Genomic DNA, 19,827 nt, shown 5'->3' on the forward strand with positions numbered 1-19,827 from the left:
CGACAAACCTCAGAAAGGGTTGTTTACAGAAGCATGAAATGTGGTTACTTAAATTTCATAAGAAACAAAAAGGGACAGTAGTTGCACAATGAGCTTTTATTTCGCTGGTAAAATCTTTTTAGGGTTGTAGTTGATCTCAATTTTCAATTTCATAAAGCTTCCATTTAATCATATCTGTAGTTATATAATACATGTCCTTTGGCACCGATGCAAGGAAAATCATTTAATAATCAAGTATTTGTATTTCTCTGCACACAGGTACGAAGTGGTTGTGCCTTTATGGTCCATGTATGCCAGGATGAACACCAGCTTTACAATGAGTTCTTCACAAAACCAACACCAAAACTGGAGTAGGTGGTACATGCTGTTTTTGTTTTACTGCATATAGTATTTACGGTGTTGTGGTATCGCAGTCAACAATATATATGGCAGATAGGGTGGTGAAGTGGTTTGGTAATAGCCAGCATGAAAAAAAAATCTTAGGTTCTTTTATGCATCAGAATTTGATGCTCTTGTTTTTTTTCCTTCAAGTGAAGCTGATCATTTACATTCTTTGTAAGTAATCTGAGTAATGTAAATGGTCAGAGAGATAGTGACACACAGTTGCTTTGGAAGTAGGTATAGAAGTTTTCAATTCTGCAGCCCATAACTGTTTTTGTATTAGGCTGATAAAGACACACAAAGCCTGGCTAAAAATCCTCCATGTTGCAGAGTTCTGAAAGATGTCTGAACCTTACGGATGGACTCCAAAGCCTAAGAAATTCATCAAAGCGTGGAGGTGTATTCCTCTGAGCAGGAGCATGGGAGAAGGGGTCATAGATAAGGGGTCATGGTTACTTTTAAAATATATATCTCGGGAAGATAAAGTTCTTCTCCCAACTCTCTCGTTCCTTTGTTGGAAGTTTGAGTAAAGAGTTGCAGTAGCTGTGATGCTACTCTTTTCTTTTTCCTTCCCTGAGAAGGAACTGTTCTCTGAGAAACTGAGGTCTCATGTGAGATGTGCTCAGGATTTGAGGTGACCTAACTCAGTTGACTTAAGAGCCAATTTAGTCCAAATCCTGAAGTAAATGTCCTTCCTTGAAATTAGTACAGAATATTGTTCAGACAGAAATTTCCTCGCTGTTGCATTACACGCCAAGAATGAGAGCGGACCTCTGGTTATTTTTGAATCAATGGCATGTAGTTATCCCCTGTCATAAGAAACTGTTTCCCTTTCTTGCTTATACCTAAGTAAGGTGTTTTGAGGAAAATGTTTCAAATACATTTGAAACATTGGACCTTTGGTACAAAAGTACCTTTTTGGGTTTTTCTTAAGTGCATAATAAATAACCTCATTTTTTCTAAAGTGCTGAGATACTGAGAGGAAATAATAGTAAGGTGTCTGTATACAGATGCAAGAGTAGAGATGTGAAATTGAGTGTTCTGTTTAATAAGGCTGATGAAACTTTCTTCTTTGTTTCTGCTTTTAGCATAAAGGGGGATACTCTTTTATCAAGTGGCTTGTAAAGCTATAGAATTCTAGAAGAGAGACATTGAAAATGTTTTTTTCTGTGAGCGTTCACCTTTTGTTTTTCAAGCCCTGAAAGGAACTTGAAGTGTCCTTTTTCTGTTGTCAGAGATTCTTATTGAATTAAAAAATGTGTACAGCACAGTAAACTCATTAACTGCAGTATACTGTAAATGCTTACATATTCTTAGTGTTTGTATTTCCTAGTCTAACTGGGAGATTAGCTGCTGACATGATCTGAACATTCAAATAATCTGTGACTAATAAAGGGGTCATTGAGTGGCAAAAATGCCTAGAATGAATGCCATTTGTATCTTAACCAAGACACACATCTATGTGAGCAGTAAAGAAATATTTTAACAAATGGAAATGGAATTTTTGGTGTTTGATACTGCACTGATTTCATAACTTCAGCTAGACTGGGAAGTGTGTCCTGCAATGTTGGAAACAGTTATAGTAGAGCTTACCAAGATTTTCCTTGATAGGAACTTGGGCTTGTTTTTTAAACAGTCCTTTATTATTTTTGTGATAGTATTTTGCATTGTTTTCTCACACTCATTTAAAAAATCCTTGCCATAAAATAACCAGTATTTGCGATAAGATTTTAGGTTGATTATTGAGGGATCCTGAAATGTTTTGCTGTGCTTCATTTTTTCTTCATAGCGAGCTCTTGGAGAAGTTGTGTCTTTCACTATATGATGTCCTGCGGCCAATGATCATTCACGTTATCCACTTAGAGACACTGTCTGAACTCTGTGGGATCCTTAAAAATGAGATGCTTGAAGATCATGTACAGAACAATGGTAACTCAGAGATGGGATCTAATTGTTTTTAACTGTCTGTCTAATTGATAAAATTATTCAAGAGCACAGGCAACAAACTCCCTAGATTTTTTTTTTCTTCTCTAATGGGTCTTAAACATGTCAAAGATGAGGTAAGGTTATTTTAAATAAAATATGGCTTTTTTTGTTTATAATAGCAAGGTTTGTATTTTATGGGTCTGTGTTTTATCTTCACTTAAATTAATATCCCGATGTTATCGAGTCCCATTTTCTGTAGATTGTACAAATACAAACAACCATTCACCCAGCGAATGGCAGACTCCAAGACTGATATAAATGAGTCTTTTCAAATGAATAAAGTGCTTCATTTGGCTCTGCTGATGCAGCATCCATACAGCTTTCTGTATTCCTTTTCTTTTATCAACATGTGTACCTGATTTTTGTTCATTTTCCTGGACATAGTGGTTCCCTGGTTAGAAATTGTACCTTCAGCAGTGGAGTTGGCAGGTTTTGCAGTTTTAAGTGTTCAGTGTCCATGTTCTATTAGAAGTGGGCTGACCATCAAAAATACCTGGTAACTCATTTCCTTTCTCATTACCAGCATGTGATGGAATAATTTCACAGTCTTAGCCTTGCACCAAGTGATAAACAGAGATCATACTTGGTAGCTGGTATATAACAGGGTAGCTCTTTGTCTCTGAACTGTGCCTATATCATGAAGGATTGGTCATTTTCCTGGAAGCAAGATTGTAACACTATTGGGAACAAGGAAAAAAATTGTAACATAGACTTTAGGCTAATCTTAAGAAGTGAATGACTACTATTAAACTCAGGCTGATACAATAGTTGTGAAGCTGGACTTGAGCTGCTTTGGGTCATCTGCTGTGTTGGGTAGGTAGGTGAGTTAGCTTGTCAGCTCTCAGTAGTCATACTGCAGGCATTGGCTGTGATAAAACCAAAGCACATAGGTCTGGTATCCAGGCAGAAATGCCCCTCTGACCAGCCTTAAGTAAGCACAGCTCTTAACTCTGACGTGGTGTCTGATGTTGTGAGCGGGAGTTCACGTTTTCACACGTGATACAAATTTGGAGAGCTACAATGACTGCAATATGGAGTTCAGCAATTCCTCGTTTGTCACAAATTTGTCTGCATGCCACTAGTCCAAAAATGGTCTGCCTTCTGCAGCAAGTCAGTTTGGTAACAGTTCTGTATGTGATACTTAAACTCGTGCATCTATAAACTTGTTATGTAATTAAATTAACAATTTTTTTTTCTTTATAAGCTGAACAATTGGGTGCGTTTGCTGCTGGTGTCAAGCAGATGTTAGAAGATGTACAAGAGCGTCTTGTCTATAGGACACACATCTACATTCAGACTGATATCATAGGCTACAAACCTGCTCCGGGGGATCTTGCATATCCTGACAAGTTGGAAATGATGGAGGTATACGATCAGCTTTTATTGTCCTTGATTTGGTTTTCTTTTTATACGCAGTATGTACATTTGTATGGTATAGTGCTTTGCAGATGGGATTTTCTGTTTTTTAGGTGTATTTAGTATTACTGGCACTATCAAAGAGGCACCTGCTGATTAAATTATGACCCTAAACTGGATGTCAGGAAGCACTTCATGTCACGCTCAATAAAACTGGTGATAGTTCTCACAGTTAACGGTTTTATCTAAACTTGAAGCTTCTAAATTTTCCCTCATAACAGTAAATTTTTATTTACTTTCAAAAGTAGTAGGTGTTACTTGGTGTTCTTCAGTTGAGCTGGAGTTGAAGAGAAGCTTTAGACAGGCGCAGTTAGCTCCAGGTTTGTTTTCAGAACTACTGGTCAATTAGTGTTTGGTATGAACGTGGGTACACTGCACACAGATGATATGAGGGGAGACTTGGTTTTGCCTTTATATAATTTAACATGTCATCAATGGTTTCCAGTTGCCTTTTTGAAGTTCTTACCAGTATTAGCCATTTTAGCAGTCATTCCAAGCCCTTTGACTCAATGTTCCTAGTGAAAGGAATCAGGCTAACTCTACTTAGTTTAAGAGGTCAATACTATGTTGATGAAATATTCAGAATGAGAGTACTCGCTAAATTAAAAATGTGTCCAATGAAAGACTTCAAATTGTTTTTTTTTGGCTAGAGGAATCTGTATTTGATATGCAGCTGGAAGGTAGCATTACTTGGAAGGGATTAGGCATAACAAAAATCCCCCAAAATAACTGTTGCCATTCATTTCATAATGAGGCTTCCTAGCTGTCAAAGGATGGAGCTGGCAAAGAATGATAATTCCAGCATGGATTGGCAAGATGCAGATTTCACTGGTCCATTCTGCTTTTCATTATCTACCAGAACAGCTGGTGGTCCTTAGAAAATCATAGGACTTAATTGCAGCTGATGTGTCAGTAGAGAAACTGTTGTTTCACTTTGGAATCAGATCATTACTTAGCTCTAAAGCTTCTGTGTTTTACGTATATATGTGCGTAGATGTGTGTATTTCTTAGGGCCGGAAGACATTTAACGTTGTAGAACTCTATCTTATTGTGTTCAATTTTTGCCTCTAAACAGGCAAACACAGTGAGAAACCTCTTAGTGCTGAATTTGCATTGCTATAGTCTTGTTGTTATATGTGTTTAAAACTTTAGCTATGTTACAGTTTATGTCTTTGATTATAAATGACACTCATAAGTTTTTAAGAAAGGATTTACAAATCCTGAAGGTAGTTAATTTTGTAGAATCCTTGCCCTTTATGCTGAAAGTTTAATGACCAAAAGGTTTTCGAAGAAAAGGCAAAACTAGTAATTGAGAAGCCCACCACACAAAATGTAGCTAAGTGGGATCCCTACGTTCAGGGTAGCTAATGATCAGAAGTTTTACCAGTATGACTGTTTGGAGTGCAGTATTTTTACTAAATCTGAGTGAATATAACTGAATGCAAAAATGATTGTGATAATTTTCTAATGTTAGCTATACCTTCCTTAGGCTGGGTTTCTGCATTGTTTGCTTACATAAGGCCTTATTTTCATAGAATCTCAGAATGGTTTGGGTTGGAAGGGACCTTAAAGACCACCCAGTTACAACCCCCTGCCATGGGCAGGGACACCTCCCACCAGACCAGGTTGCCCAAAGCCCCATCCAGCCTGGCCTTGAACACCTCCAGGGATGGGGCATCTACAGCTTCTGTGGGCAACCTGTGCCAGGGCCTCACCACCCTCTGAGGGAAGAATTTCTTCCTAACATCTAATCTAAATCTGCCCTTTTTTAGTTTAAAGCCATTCCCCCTTGTCTTATCCCCACACTCCCTGACCAGGAGTCCCTTCCCACCTTTCCTGTAGGCCCCCTTCTGGCACTGGAAGGTCACTGTAAGGTCCTCTTGGAGCCTTCTTTTCTCCAGGCTGAACAACCCCAGCTCCCTCAGCCTGTCTTCATAGGAGAGGTGCTCCAGCCCCTTGATCATCTTTGTGGCCCTCCTCTGGACTTGTTCTAGTAGGTCTGCGTGCTTCTTATATTGAGGGCCCCAGAGCTGAACGCAGCACTCCAGGTGGGGTCTCACAAGAGCAGAGCAGAGGGGGACAGTCCCCTCCCTCACCCTGCTGGCCACGCTGCTTTTGGTGCAGCCCAGTATACAGGTGGCTTTCTGGGCTGCAAGCACACATTGCTGGCTAGCGTCGAGCTCAGCCAACACCCTCAGGTCCTTCTCAGGGCTGCTCGCAATCCATTCTCCACCCAGACTGGACTTGTGCTTGGGATTGTCCCAGCCCAGATGCAGGACCTTGCACATTGGCTTGTTGAATCTCATGGGGTTCGCACAGGCCCAGGTCCCTCTGGATGGCATCCCTTCCCTCCAGCGTGTCAACCTCACCACTCAGCTTGGTGCCATTGGCAAACATGCTGAGGGTGCACTCGATCCTACCGTCTGTGTCACCAACAAAGATGTTCAACAGCGCCGGTCCCAATAGTGGCCCCCGAGGAACACCACTCGTCACTGATCTCCGCCTGGACATTGAGCCATTGACCGCAACTCTTTGAGCATGACCATCCAGCCGATTCCTTACCCACCAAGTGATCCATCTGTCAAATCCATGTCCCTCCAACTTGGAGACAAGGATATCGTGCGGGACAGTGTCAAGGATCAAATGCTTTGCGCAAGTGCAGACAAATGACGTCAGTTGCTCTTCCTCTATCAACCAGTGCTTTTGCAATTTTCTAACGAGTTCTCTGGCCATTCAGTTAGGAAGAGAAAGAAAGTATGGTTTACAGTTCGTTCTACAGAGAGCAAGTATGCTCTTCTTCATTTGTCCTCATAACACTGTTTTTTACCTGGTTTGGGACTCATTTTGTTGTTTGATTGCTTTTAAACCTCAAAACCTTACTATTTAGAGAGACCTTCTGTCTGAGTAAATTAATTATTAAAATGTTAAAAGCATGGGGCAGAAGTATTTCTTGCGCTGCTGTGCTCAAATATTAATGCAGTTCTCTGCCCGTTCTTGCTGCCTGTAGTTGCTGTGAAGCAGACCAAGCGGTGGAAAAAGGTCGAAGCGTGCAAGTGTTGAGTAATGTTAGCGGAAAGCTTTTTCTTGAACTCCTGCAGGGAATAAGCTAGAGAGCACTTCAGGACCATCTGCACGTAACATTTGTAGGAATAAAGCCATCATAGACATTATCTGTATGAAACCCAATTAAGTGTTGAATTGGGTTCCCCTGTTTTGAACTTCTCTTTCTAGGTGTCTTGACTGGTTAATCTTCAGAGATCAGTAAAAACAGGCAAAATGGAAAGAACAGTGCTTTACAGAGACCGGTTCAGTGCTTGTGAATCTGAAGTTTGTACTATTTGTACTGTGTGTAATATTTCATTTACTGTTTTGGAAACAGCTGTCTTTATTTGTTTTCATTTCTTTGAAATATTGGTGACAGTCAGTATAGCTGACTCCTTTCGCAATTTAGTACTCTTTACTCTATTGTAATCAAAGCATAATGCTGCTTAAATAATATATATATTTTATACATATAATTTTTTTGTGGTGTGTCTTCCTCTGCAGCAAATTGCACAGAGCTTAAAAGATGAACAGAAGAAGCTGCCATCTGAAGCTTCATTTTCAGATGTCCGGCTGGAGGATCCTGAGTCCTGCAGTTTAGTGAAATCTGGTACAAAATATATCTTGTGTTGTCAAATGAACGCATAAAGCTCACAGAGAGTGAGCATTAACTTGAACCATCAGTGAGAAACTTGCATACGCCTTAAAGGGCTATTTCCCTAAAGATTTTGAGGGGAGAGCTTTGTCTTGGAGTTCTTAACGTTATTTTTTTTTTTTTTGAAAGAGGAACAACTTATTCTTGTTCCTTCAGTGGCTGTGGTGTTTCCTTGTGCTCTCAACTCAATCCATTTTTTGAAGCAATTATTTTTGTAGTTGTATATAATTATTGTTTTTTGAATAAAATGGAGCTTCAGCATTCTTTACTGCAAAGTAGCCCTGCCACCAAGATGTATGCTTAAAGGGTGATGTTTGTTAGCTGTGCTAAGATGAAAAAGGTGGTTTTGGTGTCAGGCATGTCTCTTAAATGAATGCTTTTTACATTCAGGAGTGTTTTTGTGTGTGCCTTTAACTGGGAAGGCAAGTTCTCTCTTTGAATGCTTTTCCACTTACTGAAATCAGTCAGTAATTTTAGCTGTTACAATAATTCGTGGTATAGTCCTTGACTTTGTAAACGCGAGCTCTGTGCCTGTAAATTACAGTGAACTGGAAGCGTATTCCGTGAAACCCAGTTCTTCTAATGCCAGCGATAAGTGTTATGACCCTTTAAATTTTTGCCTAAGGTCCGTGAAGGATTTCTTTATTTTATCACTGTTCAGAATGCTGTAGTGTTATGTTTCCCATAGTCCCATATGTTTTCCAGAAGCTCTTTCTGGCTGCTTCTAGCTGGACTCCACAAATGCTATTAACAGCAGAGTCCCTCTTGCTTCATGCCAAGTGTGTGGCATTAACAAGCCCTGTAAACCCCACCTGCGGTCAGGAGAAGGAAGGAACCTGTGTGGTGCAATTCGTCCCATTACAAGATAAGTGCCTGAGATAACTGGGATTATTTGCCCTTCAGAATTCCTTACTCCCACTTCAGTGCCTGCAGGAGTAGCTGAAGTGACTAAAAAGTAGCCTAGGATCCTCAACCTGATAGCTAAGGTCTTACAAGCCTTCTAATTACTGTGACAATAAATATATTGTTGCAAAAGGAAGAAGGATATTGCTGATTTAATTTAGACAATTCCTGCACTTACAAATAAGCACCACACAAGTGCTTATTCCATCATTATGGAAAAACTTCAAAATGTTTACTTTTTTGAATGGTTGCTGATGGCAGTCTGAGTTACGATGCTATTGATTTAGCTATTTCCCAAGACTTTAGGAGAAAACAAAAATAATACAAGGCTTCTGTCTGTCAGGTGTTGTGAAAATCCATCTTGAGCATACAGAGGTATTACAGAGGTTACCCAGGAGGAGGGCTTTCTTATTTTTACAATCCTACCCCTGCCCACCTCCCTGAAATGTTTTTGCCATTATTTTTGAGGTTATTAACATGATGTTCAAACCCTACGCTTCCTACAGCTCTTTAATCCATGTAGGATCATCCCCAGCAGAAAAGAAAGCATGAAGAAGTAAAATTTATGGAATGTTTTTTTTTCTTTTTTTTTTTTCTGGGTGTCTCTTGTGGTTTCATGATCACTAACTATTTGTTTTTTCCTTCTACACCTCTCAGTAATTGTTTGACCATTTCAGCTGTTGAGTTAAGGAGGGGGAGCCACTAGAGACATGCCTGTAAAACTAATTCATTAAAAAAGATTGAGCTGGGCCATTGCTGAAAGCAAAATTGTGTCTTTCACAGCCGTGTGCTCTATACACATCAGTAAACTAGTTCTGACCTGTTCAGAAAGAGAAAAGCTAACCTGTTTGGGTGCAGTATGTCGTGTTACTGTGGTGCCGGTATGAAGTGAGTTGATAATGCAGTTGAAAGGAAAGATGGGTAAGTTTTTCATGTGTGCATTTTACTTTTAAATAGGTTCAGCGGAATCCCTTAATCCCAGACACCAGTCCACGATTTCACCAGCAGATCTGCATGGAATGTGGTATCCCACCGTCAGAAGGACTCTAGTGTGTCTCTCCAAACTGTACAGATGTATAGACGTATGCAAAAGTTTCTTTATCTAGTATTTTAAGGGAAGTTATGAAGTTTATAGCACCGGTTCTGAATATTTTAATCTAAGAGGAATGGACAGTTACTGGTCCCTCTTATCTCTTATTAGGCTTTTTGCTGATATCTTTATGTAAAACATGAATTGACAAATTTTGGTCATTGTTTCCCAGACAATTTTGGAATTTTGTAGAATTAGAAAAAAAAAATTGCTGGTTTGTACATCCATTCCTTTTGCTATTATGGAGATATTTCAGTATCTGATGCTTAAGTTATTTACCACACCAAAACTGAGGAGTGAACAAGACAGGAAAGGATGGAAAACTCAGGCTTAATTATACAGAACGATCTTACTGCTGAAATCACTGGGTGAATGTGATTTTTGCTATGTACTTTTCAGCACGTCAGACAGGGTGATGTTTCTGGTCTTAAAAATTCTGGCTCTACTACTTCTACATTTTGAACATGTTCCCAAATTTTTTGTGTTGCACATCTTTGAAAAAGTAGGAAACTGACATACCAAACAATGTTTAAATTATCCAGAGTTTAAGACAGTAGGAATCCTCCTGTCTAAGAGAAACAAATGTGTTATTTACTTCACAAGTATTTAGAGATTTGCACTTTAAAGTCTGACTTTTGTCTGTCACCTAACAGCTAGTAAGTCTCTGAGAAACATAATATGAGTGGTTTTGCTTCTCAGTATGTGTTCTATCTTACTTAATACGTGCTTAATGCATTTCAACATATCTTTAAGTGCAACAGCTACCGAGATGCTATTTACTTCAAAAGAAACTGGAGAATGTTAATACTTTTATCTCTTAACATATTAATCTCATTAAACTTAAGTGATTATTTGTCATTGTTTCCGGCTAGACCCTTGGAGAAGAGGTCACTTTTGAATTGCTTGCATAGCTCACGAATCGCGTGTCCGCACACTAGCAGAGTTGATATGCCTTGCCAGCATCCTCTAAATACGATAAGAAATAAATGAAATGGTACTGGCAGGTCCCGGGGCAGTCAGGGCTGTCACGTACTGCGTGGGAGTGCTGAGAGAGGCTGCCTGTGTTCTTAGGGCTGGCTCAACCATGGGATCTCACTCCTGCAGCTCGACGAGTTCTTGTGTGTCATCTGGGCCATGGCAGCTGTCACATTTGCTTGCTGATCTGTCCCAAACACAAAGTAATTTGACTTTGCTTTGAAACACCTCACTCAGATCATCTCATGTCTGTTGCGAGTTGAAGTTGCACACCCAGGTAGTTACCCTGACACTGGGTGTCACTGACCCAGGTACAGATTCAGAGCTGGAGGGTGGTGGACACAGGCATACTTTTAGTGTAGACATGTATCCAGTGTAAGTGCTGTAACAAACTTCTATGTATCAAGGCTTTATTCTATTGTATTTCATTTGTCAGTATGTTTGTAACTAACTAATCTAGAGTTTTGTGTGCTGGTAAGCATAACCTTCACAAGCCACAACTCTAAATTCTGCTTAAGCTTTGCTAACGCTTTTTTTTCGATCTGATTTCTTCTTCCCTGCAGAGGGCAGTGTTTCAGGGATTATCGCAAGAGGCCTTATCTGCCTGCATCCACTCACTGCTGGGAGCTGCCGATTCTATCAGCAAAAACAAGGTCAGAGTCTGTGCTTTGGGGATAGGGTGTTTTTTTTTCTCCTTTTTTTCTTTCCCCATGTACGTGTAAAGCCATGAAGTAGTTGTTCCAAATTCCACTGAAATCTTAGTGAAATCATGTGGCTCTAACCCTAGAGACTCGATGGAATTACTAGCTGATTAATGTATTCTAAAACATGCAAGCCTATCTGAAAAGGTAAAATACAAATCACACCAATCATGTTTACAGGCTGCTGTAACTCATATGAATTCAGTCAAGTGATGCCTGAATAAAAATAATGCTGGAAGTCTATTCTGCTACCAATTTGCCTGTTACTATTTTCTCTTTTTTTCTGCTTCTTTTCTTGGAGTTTTCAAAAATCTTTCCAAGTATTAACTTCACTGGCAAGATTTGATAAGTATTTTGTGCTCAGAACTATCTATTAATCAAAAGCTTTGATCTCGTGTGTGTTGTTCAGAATTTGATGCAGTTTCATCAAGTCATTTTTACCTTATGTGCTACTTTAATTGGAGTAAACCTGTGTGGGTTTTTTTCTCTTGCAGTTTCTTTAATGCAAATACTGTAGTATTTACTAATTTCTAGCAGCCAGGAAGTGAAATTTATTAAAAAAAAAAAAAAAAAGAAAGAACTCTTGATAGGATAAACCTGGTGGATTTGTATAAGCAGTAAATACTTAGTAATGAAAAAAATAGCTGCTATTAGAAATGAAGAATTATTTTGAAGTATTTGTTTTGAGTGTCTCATGAAAAATATCTGTTACATGTAGCACCTCTAAAAAAAAATTCAAGTCACACTTTCCTCTGGCTTGAGCATGTAACTATTTCTTATGTAAATGATTCAGATTTATACAGATCCATTCCAGCATTGTATATCAGGTCAGAGCATGAAACTGATCCCACAGTGAGCCCGGAATAGACTGGCCCGGGACTGGGATCTGTACCAGTTTGCTGTTGATGCATGATAATATAACATTATCTGATGAAATTCTGCATATAAGAAAAAAAAGCCTCAAGAAACCAGTGCACCATGTATTTTTAGTGAACACTTCCGTTTGTTAAAACTGTAGATTTAAACCTATTTTCTTTACTCTTTCATTTAACATTATATCAAGGAAAGTTCTTTTCCAGCTTGTAAAGGCAAATACAACTTCTTGAATCCTCCTTCATTTACCTCAATGAGCCATGAACTTGGAAGATTAAAAACTGCTTGCGGTATAAAGCATAGCTGAAATAACAAGCAGTGCAAAACTGATCATCTCGGTGGTGTGAACTTGGCCTTGGTTTATTCTTTATATCTTTGCCATACAGTATAGAAATTAACTAAGCTTTGTGTTTAATGATATGAGAAAAATGCCTCGTAAGACCTTTGCACAGTAGCAAAGTTAATGTTTCTGTAATAACCTTGATTATCTGTCTTTCTGGCTTTTTAAAATCATCTTAATGATGGCAAAAAAAAAACACCTTACAATTTCATATTTTTCAACCTAAATCATACGAATTACATGAAATAATTCCTGGCTTTTATGAAGAATAAGTTTGTGTCTTTCCAATAATGGATACCTGTACCTAATGTGGACATTTAGAAATAGAGCTGTATATAATCCAGGTCTCCTGAGAAATAGGAATAAAGTCAGCTTCTGTAGGGCAATCTATTCAGAGCAGTACCGAAGTGGGTCTTGTTGATCCGAGAATGTCGTTGATGGCGCTACAGACTAATGCAAAAAGCTTGCCTGTAAAATTATGGGTATTAATTTTGTTACAGGACGTTAACAAATAAAAGTGAAGGTGTTGAAATTGTGCTGTTCTTCTAATGGTTGCTTTTGACATGTAATGAGTATTTTTTTTTCCTTGTGCTGTAGACCCAGGTTGATGGACAGCTTTTCTTAATAAAACACCTTTTGATTCTTCGTGAACAAATTGCTCCTTTCCACACTGATTTCACCATTAAGGAAATTTCCCTGGACCTTAAGAAAACTAGAGGTACTAAACAGTTGCTGGCTACAGAACGGGATGGCAGTGGCCTCCCTTCATGTGCTAGCAAAAGTTCTGGGTTTATTTTATGTTCACCTGCAATGACCTGTATGCTTGTTCTAATCTCTTGCTTTGTTCTTATCTTCTCTGAGAGAAAAAAAACAAATGTTCATTTATTAAGGGCAATTCAAGATGTATCTAACAAGTTCTTTATTTTTGTATGGAATGCATTTGACTGCCTTGTGCTGCTCACCTAACTTCTTTATCCATTCCTTTTTAAGAACAGCTAAATAATTCTGCTGCACAGAAATGTCTCTTCCCTCTTCTGATCTTTTAAATGAATATCTGTTGTTATTGCTGTTTAACAGGCTAACTTAAAAAATACATAGTTGACTTGCCTGGAACAAATTAAGATTTCCTGAACTTTTCTGTTTTATTTTGTTTAGGAAAGATTTTTTTTTTATATTGCAAGTCCAATAAGCAGTATTGTTGTATACTTTCGTGTCTGTTTTTAGGAATAATAGAGACTACATGTTTTTTAAAATTGTGCTTTGGTTCCTTTGTAAAATGCAGGAAAAAAAGCCCTATGAAAATAGAAGTGAACAGTCACGGAATTCTCAGGTTTATAAAGATAACGGGGCAAAAAGTAATGGGAAGCGTGTCAGGTTTCTCCTCTTCCATTCTGGAACAGAAAGCTGAAGAAATAACTTTTCTTGCCTGCCATCTAATACGCTGCTCTTCTAACTGTGAAGCGAGCAATTCTCACACTAACCATTTCACCTGTTGCATTTGAACATCAATGAAACCACGTACCTGTTGAGTAGTTTCTAGTTGACTGGAGGTTAAAGGGTAAATACGTCCTTTTGGTGTCTTGTCCTGGCTGACACACAAGTTTGTTCTCCATCTTTAATTAACTGAATAAATTTTGGTGCCAGCCAGTGCGTCGCACACGGTAGTGGTAAGTAATGGAAAATGCTTTCTTTATGTTGGGGGGATGGAGGCTGTTGAAAATGTAGACTGAGCTTAATTCTTAATGTAGCGTGGCATAGGCCAGCGAGGCTGTTATATTTGGGATGACTTGTAGTAGAAAGATAGCATGGCTAATAAGAGTTTTATTGTCTTCTAGCCAAGCTTTCTGCACATGGATTTTACTTTGGGATTTATATCTGAAAGAAACACTGCTTAATGTAAAAGTCATGCTTCCAGTTTTTTTTTAAAGTAGTATAATGCTAAGGTTATTGCAACTGGAAAATATAGCAGGGAGAGGTGGTTTTCACACTCACTGGCTTGTAGGCATCTGAGGAAGAATTTAGGCTCTCTTTTTGGAATCAGAAGTAATTCAGAGAACAGAATGAATCTTTCTCTGCTTTAACTGCATAGGAGTGCAGATTCTTAGTTTGGCATTTAAGTGCCTGGCATTCCCTCTTTGTTTAATGCACTTTGACAGCTCTTCTTGAACTCACACATCTTCTTTCCCTCCCATTGTTTTATACAGCAACAGAGGCATGGAATTACTTTTGATACGAAAGAAAGCAGATGGAGGTGTAGGATGGTAAATGAATGACACTGGGGCAACAAGCTATGTGGAAACTGTATTGATGATTTTCTTTTCCCCAATTTGATTAGATTTCAGGTTGACAACATTCCCTTAATTCAATAGGAATAATTTCAGGATGGTGTGTTAATTGCAGGCATTGATGGTTTTCTTTCTTGGTACCATAAATATGAATGTATATCAATATGTTGGTGGTTTTTGTTTAGTTTTAACTAAAAAAAATAAGCACAGAGGAAAAGAGTGCCAGTTCTGAGTCGCTTTGTGCAACCATGCTTGGTTTTCCCAGTTTAACTGCTTAACTACATTGCTTATGTAAAAGTCTTTCACTTGTAGATGCAGTTACAAGAGGAAAAGAGTTCACACACTTTGTGTGCTGATAGCACTACAGTTGGTATCGGTCATTTTTTAGTTTGCTATAATGTATTTATCTGTTTGAACTGCGTAACTGTTAGATCCAGGCATACTATAAATGTTTCTGTGCATTATGCATGTGTGTGTGCACATGCATGCACAGCTACTGATAGGGGGATCTGTCGTGTTACAACAATGCTAATGAGGCTTGGCCATTTTAATGAGTAAATAAGTAAATAAGGCTTTGTGTTCCTGGAGCTGAATCCCATTTACTTACAGTGTGAGTGATTTTCTGATTCACAGATGCAGCGTTTAAAATCCTGAACCCTAAAACAGTTTCAAGATTTTTTAGACTGAACAGCAACAATGCCTTGATACAGTTCTTGCTGGAGGTAATACGGAGTCTCGTTTCATTAAGAAAAAATTGGTCATAAAGCGGGTGGTGATCTTTGGCAAATAAAAAGGTGAGATTTGTTGTCTTTTGTTCAAGGGTACTCCAGAAATCAGAGAACATTATATCGACTCTAAGAAAGATGTAGATCGTCATCTGAAATCAGCTTGTGAGCAGTTTATTCAGCAGCAAACCAAACAGTTTATAGAACAGCTGGAGGAGTTCATGACAAAGGTACAAGCATGTTGTATATTTGTTAATTTAACTGAAACACTGATAGGCCAATGCAGTTAGTATTTAAATTCGTACAGGAGAAGCTGCTAGATCTCTCTGATTAGCTGAAGGTGTTGGCATTTCCCATTTTAAGACTGTGATTCCTTTTAAGTTTCAACAAGGAACTGTCAAGGCATTTTTGGAACTAATAGATTAAAGGAACAAGGCATAGTTTGTTTTTAAAAGCAACTCTTACACTCTTTTATTCAGAAGTTTTACCTGTTTCAGTGAGTTGAAATAGGTCTATGAAAGTCAGCAGGAGCTTTTCTGTTTGCAGGAAAAGCACTATCCATCCGACCTTGACTGAATATGTAACCCTTCAATAAAAATCTCAGAGAAATCTTAGTATGACAGCCATACTCTAGTATACTCTTAGCAGCCAGCTAAGTTTGCTGAAGGTTTTTATTTTCAGCATCTTTTACATCAGTGAAGTGCTTGCTGAGCAGGACTTTCCTTCCAAGTCTTGTTTTGTCAGGAATTTCTGTCACAAACTGAGGCAGGAAGATCGGGCATCCTAGAGGACAGGAACAAAAGCTGTCTTGTTACAGTACACTTTTTTTATAGAACCTATCCTAGGGCGCAGGATTCAAGACATCTTGAGAAAAGCACGCAGCGTGATCTGTTATTTCTAGAAAATGAAGCGTGATGCGGATCCATGTTGCACTAAGAAGATGTGTTTTTATAGCACAACAACTCAGAAACTGGGTCCTACAGCATTGCTGACATCAAAAATATCCCAGATGCTGGCTTTCTGAGAGTTTAGAAGATTACAATGTTAAATTTACTGATGCCTGTGATAATGGGGCGAGGGGCCAGTAACATGCCTCAAATACAGATGGTTAACTGAGATTGCTAGATTGTTGAAGTTATTCCAGTTTGGGGAGTTTGACTAACTTGAAGAAGTATAAATCCCTTTTGAGGTTTCTTTGTGTCCTTAGGTGCTGAAGCATCTTTGTAAATTTAATCCCGTTTTGAATTTTTTTTTCAAGAAGTGTTTATGATTGCAATTTTGAACTGCATTTCTGTCAAGCGTCTTCCCCTGTGTATTGTTAAGTCAGTGCATAGAAAAAAAGAGCGGGGAGATTCAGTAACTACAGTATCTAGGAGACTTGTGCAATTGTTACTTGGTCAGTATGTTGTGACTTCATCTGAAAGAAACAAACATCATTTTGTTGATTGTAATTGTTTTAGGTGGCTGCTTTAAAAACAATGGCTACTCAAGGAGGTCCCAAATACAGCCTTTCACAGCAACCTTGGGCACAACCAGGTATTTGCTTTGTTTTACTTTCATACTGCTTCAGAGATCCTTATAGGCTGATAAAGCCGTGATCATTTACTTGTTCAAGACACCCACAGGAAACTCATCAAATGGAGAAGAAAAAGGGTCTTTCCATTCACCATTTTGGTAGAGCAACATAAGCTGCATTTTATGGGGCTGGAGTGTTTCAGAGCGTCATTTGTCATACATGCATGACTTCTAAAACATAACAACGTGAAAACTTGGGCAGATTAATTTGGTTTGTGAGACCGTGACTGATTTGGAAAAATTCTAAATGCCTAAAAACTCAACCTTTCTCTTCAAAGTCCTGGCTTACGTTTTTACTTGTATGCCAGTTTAAATGTCTTAAGATACTTCTAAATCAAAAGCTGACAAACTTAAGAATATGCATTTAATTGGAACAATAGCTGAATGAATTGAGTGCTTCTCAAGCTGTGAGTGCTCTTGCATGAAAACAGCATTTTCACAAACGGATGCAGAATGTGCTTACGAAATTACTTGATCACATTGAGATGGAGCTTTTGCTTTTGTAGAAAAAAATCCGAGTCTGTATTGAAGCTTTTGTTGTCTGTAGCTGTTGTAAGTGCTTCCTTTTCAGAACTCAAATGCGAATGCTTCGTAGGAACATTTGGAATAGTTCAGATGTTCCTGGGTTGCTTTGCTGTTCGCATTACCAAGTTGAGCTTCTCGATGACACTGAGAAATCTGTTTATTCCAATTCATACATTGAAACCTTCTGTTGCTGCATCATGTTCTTAAAATGCAAAGCCAGCCGTATTCATTCATAATTCAGTGCTGCTCCATGGTCAGACACTCTCAAGGGCTAACTTGAGCTTCTACTTAATATTTCCTGCTTCTTCAGGGGTATTTTTAATGTTTGTCTGGAGATAATTATGTGTGTAGAGGCAGATCTAAGCAGATCTTCTGTTGTTTCTTGGAGTCATTTGTGTGGGAAGCAGGAGTAAGTAGGAGAAAATTTAGGTACTGTAGAAGGAGAGGAAAAACAAACGTAGTATACTAACTTCGGGGATTTAAAGCAACAAAATGTATGTTTCCCCTGCCCTTTAAGCAAAGATCTTGTAAAGCCATTAAAGTACCTAGCAATAAAGAAGGAAGGTCTTGTCTGAGAGAGGATTCCTGTCTGGTTGATTCAAAATCCAGATGACCGTGCAGCCTTTCTTCTTCCAGACACAGCATGTGGACAGTAAGGAGAATTGGTGATATGCTGTTCTGTTTACTAGCAGTATTTATTTCTGGCAGTTCCTTTTCCAGGACAGTTTTACATGGGGGTAGCCTGTGTAAAACTTTCCTACTTCTTCAGTTGGAAGGCTGCAACTCCAGGAACATGAGGAGTCTGTGTTCGCTGGCAGAAATGGGTTTGGGGCTTTTTTCTGCAGAGTAAGAGAGGCTGATGCCTTAAGTAGGTCCTGAGAGGCGAGCCTTGTCTGGTGTGTGGTCGTATGATGGAATGATGCTGTGCTGCCCAGTCTCCCCCCGTTTCCCCTTCAGTCCACCCCATGGTTATGATCAGTCCTAGTAAAGTGGAGATGCTGTTCAGGAATGTGGATTTCCAATTGCAGAATGATGTTCTACTTCATTAAGGATGTTTACTTTTATTTTCAGCAAAGATCAACGACATGGTCTCTTCCACTTACAAGACAATAAAAACAAAGCTGCCATCAACGTTACGAAGCATGTCCTTATACTTGTCCAATAAAGATACGGAATTCATTTTGTTCAAGCCAGTTAGGGTGAGTACTGCTGTATGTACATCAGCGTGTTTTTCTGTGGGTGTAAAACCTATCAAGAAGACCTGTGAAATCCAAAAATCTAATGGTATCTTTTAGCCTAAAAAAAAATTGTCATGTTTTCTCTTATATTCAGCCTGCATAGTATACAGTGCAGGGATGGAGGTGGGTTCTGGTACTTGTTCTGGTCAATGTTTGAGGTTAGTTCTGTGTGTATTTGTTTTTTTTTAATAATGACTTTTTTTTCCTTCTTTCCTTTAAAAGAATAACATTCAGCAAATGTTTCAGAAACTCCATGCTCTGTTAAAGGAAGAATTTAGTAATGAAGATCTCCAGATCATAGCATGTCCTTCAATGGAACAGGTATGTACCGAATATATTGAAGCTCCGTTTTATGTGACTGTCTTTTTTTTTAAACATTAACTTTTCATTTTTACTACTTTTAGTGTTCAAATTTTTTTTAAATCCTCCTTAATGCTGGCTGATTAAACTCAGGACTTTCTCTGAACTCCAGGGTCTCAAATAAAAAGGTTTTGCTCGTTTGTTTTTTATGAATATCCAGTAGAATTTTTTTTAAATTGAAGGCAGTGACTGATGTTTTTGTGGGTTGGTTTGTACAACATCATGGCAGAGTCTTACCATTTTTGGGCATTGTCTTTTTGAAGAGATACCACAGATAGTGAACAAGCTTAAAAAAGTCTGCACGTGAAGTTGGTCTTGCTTTTGACAAATACAAGAAGCAGCACCTTTTACATTCAGGAAGTAGGGGAAAGAGTTTTAAGGGCTCTTTTGAAGTAAATTGTATTGGGAAAATGTCCATTTTTTTATGGAAATGGAACCCTCACATTAAGAACTTTAGTCTCAGAGATGATTGCGATTGAAAATTCTTTGTATTAGGACGCTCTGACAAAAACAAGTAGGTTTTCAAAAACCTGTCTTTGACCTTAGGGGTCCAGGGAGTGTGGATAGAATCTTGATATCAATATCATGGGCTGCCAGTATTTAAACTGATAATCAAGCTTATGCGTTAGAGGAGTTTGCCCGCAATGAACGTGGCCACAGGTTTGTATGCTAACTATCCTGGAGCGTGGAGCAGAAGTGATGCACTGGAAGGTGGGGTTGTCCTAGAGGAGTTGGCTTCTTCTAATGTTGTTTATCT

At 38.6% G+C, this 19,827-nt stretch overlaps 1 protein-coding gene across 2 annotated transcripts in view; it reads left to right on the forward strand.

Annotated features, from left to right (window-relative positions):
* COG3 (component of oligomeric golgi complex 3) overlaps nucleotides 1-19,827 on the forward strand; it is a 31,793-nt gene that overhangs the window by 9,398 nt on the left and 2,568 nt on the right. For both annotated transcript variants that reach the window (XM_083849258.1, XM_083849259.1), the window contains exons 11-22: nucleotides 259-350; nucleotides 2,171-2,310; nucleotides 3,572-3,732; nucleotides 7,330-7,435; nucleotides 9,341-9,465; nucleotides 11,012-11,101; nucleotides 12,960-13,080; nucleotides 15,281-15,369; nucleotides 15,468-15,602; nucleotides 16,833-16,908; nucleotides 18,544-18,671; nucleotides 18,933-19,031. In XM_083849258.1, the coding sequence (XP_083705384.1) occupies nucleotides 259-350; nucleotides 2,171-2,310; nucleotides 3,572-3,732; nucleotides 7,330-7,435; nucleotides 9,341-9,465; nucleotides 11,012-11,101; nucleotides 12,960-13,080; nucleotides 15,281-15,369; nucleotides 15,468-15,602; nucleotides 16,833-16,908; nucleotides 18,544-18,671; nucleotides 18,933-19,031 (1,362 nt within the window). The remainder of the gene's footprint in view (nucleotides 1-258; nucleotides 351-2,170; nucleotides 2,311-3,571; nucleotides 3,733-7,329; nucleotides 7,436-9,340; nucleotides 9,466-11,011; nucleotides 11,102-12,959; nucleotides 13,081-15,280; nucleotides 15,370-15,467; nucleotides 15,603-16,832; nucleotides 16,909-18,543; nucleotides 18,672-18,932; nucleotides 19,032-19,827) is intronic.

This window comes from Anser anser (genome assembly GCF_964211835.1).
Source record: "Anser anser genome assembly, chromosome: 1".
NCBI classification, from domain to species: Eukaryota; Metazoa; Chordata; class Aves; order Anseriformes; family Anatidae; genus Anser; species Anser anser.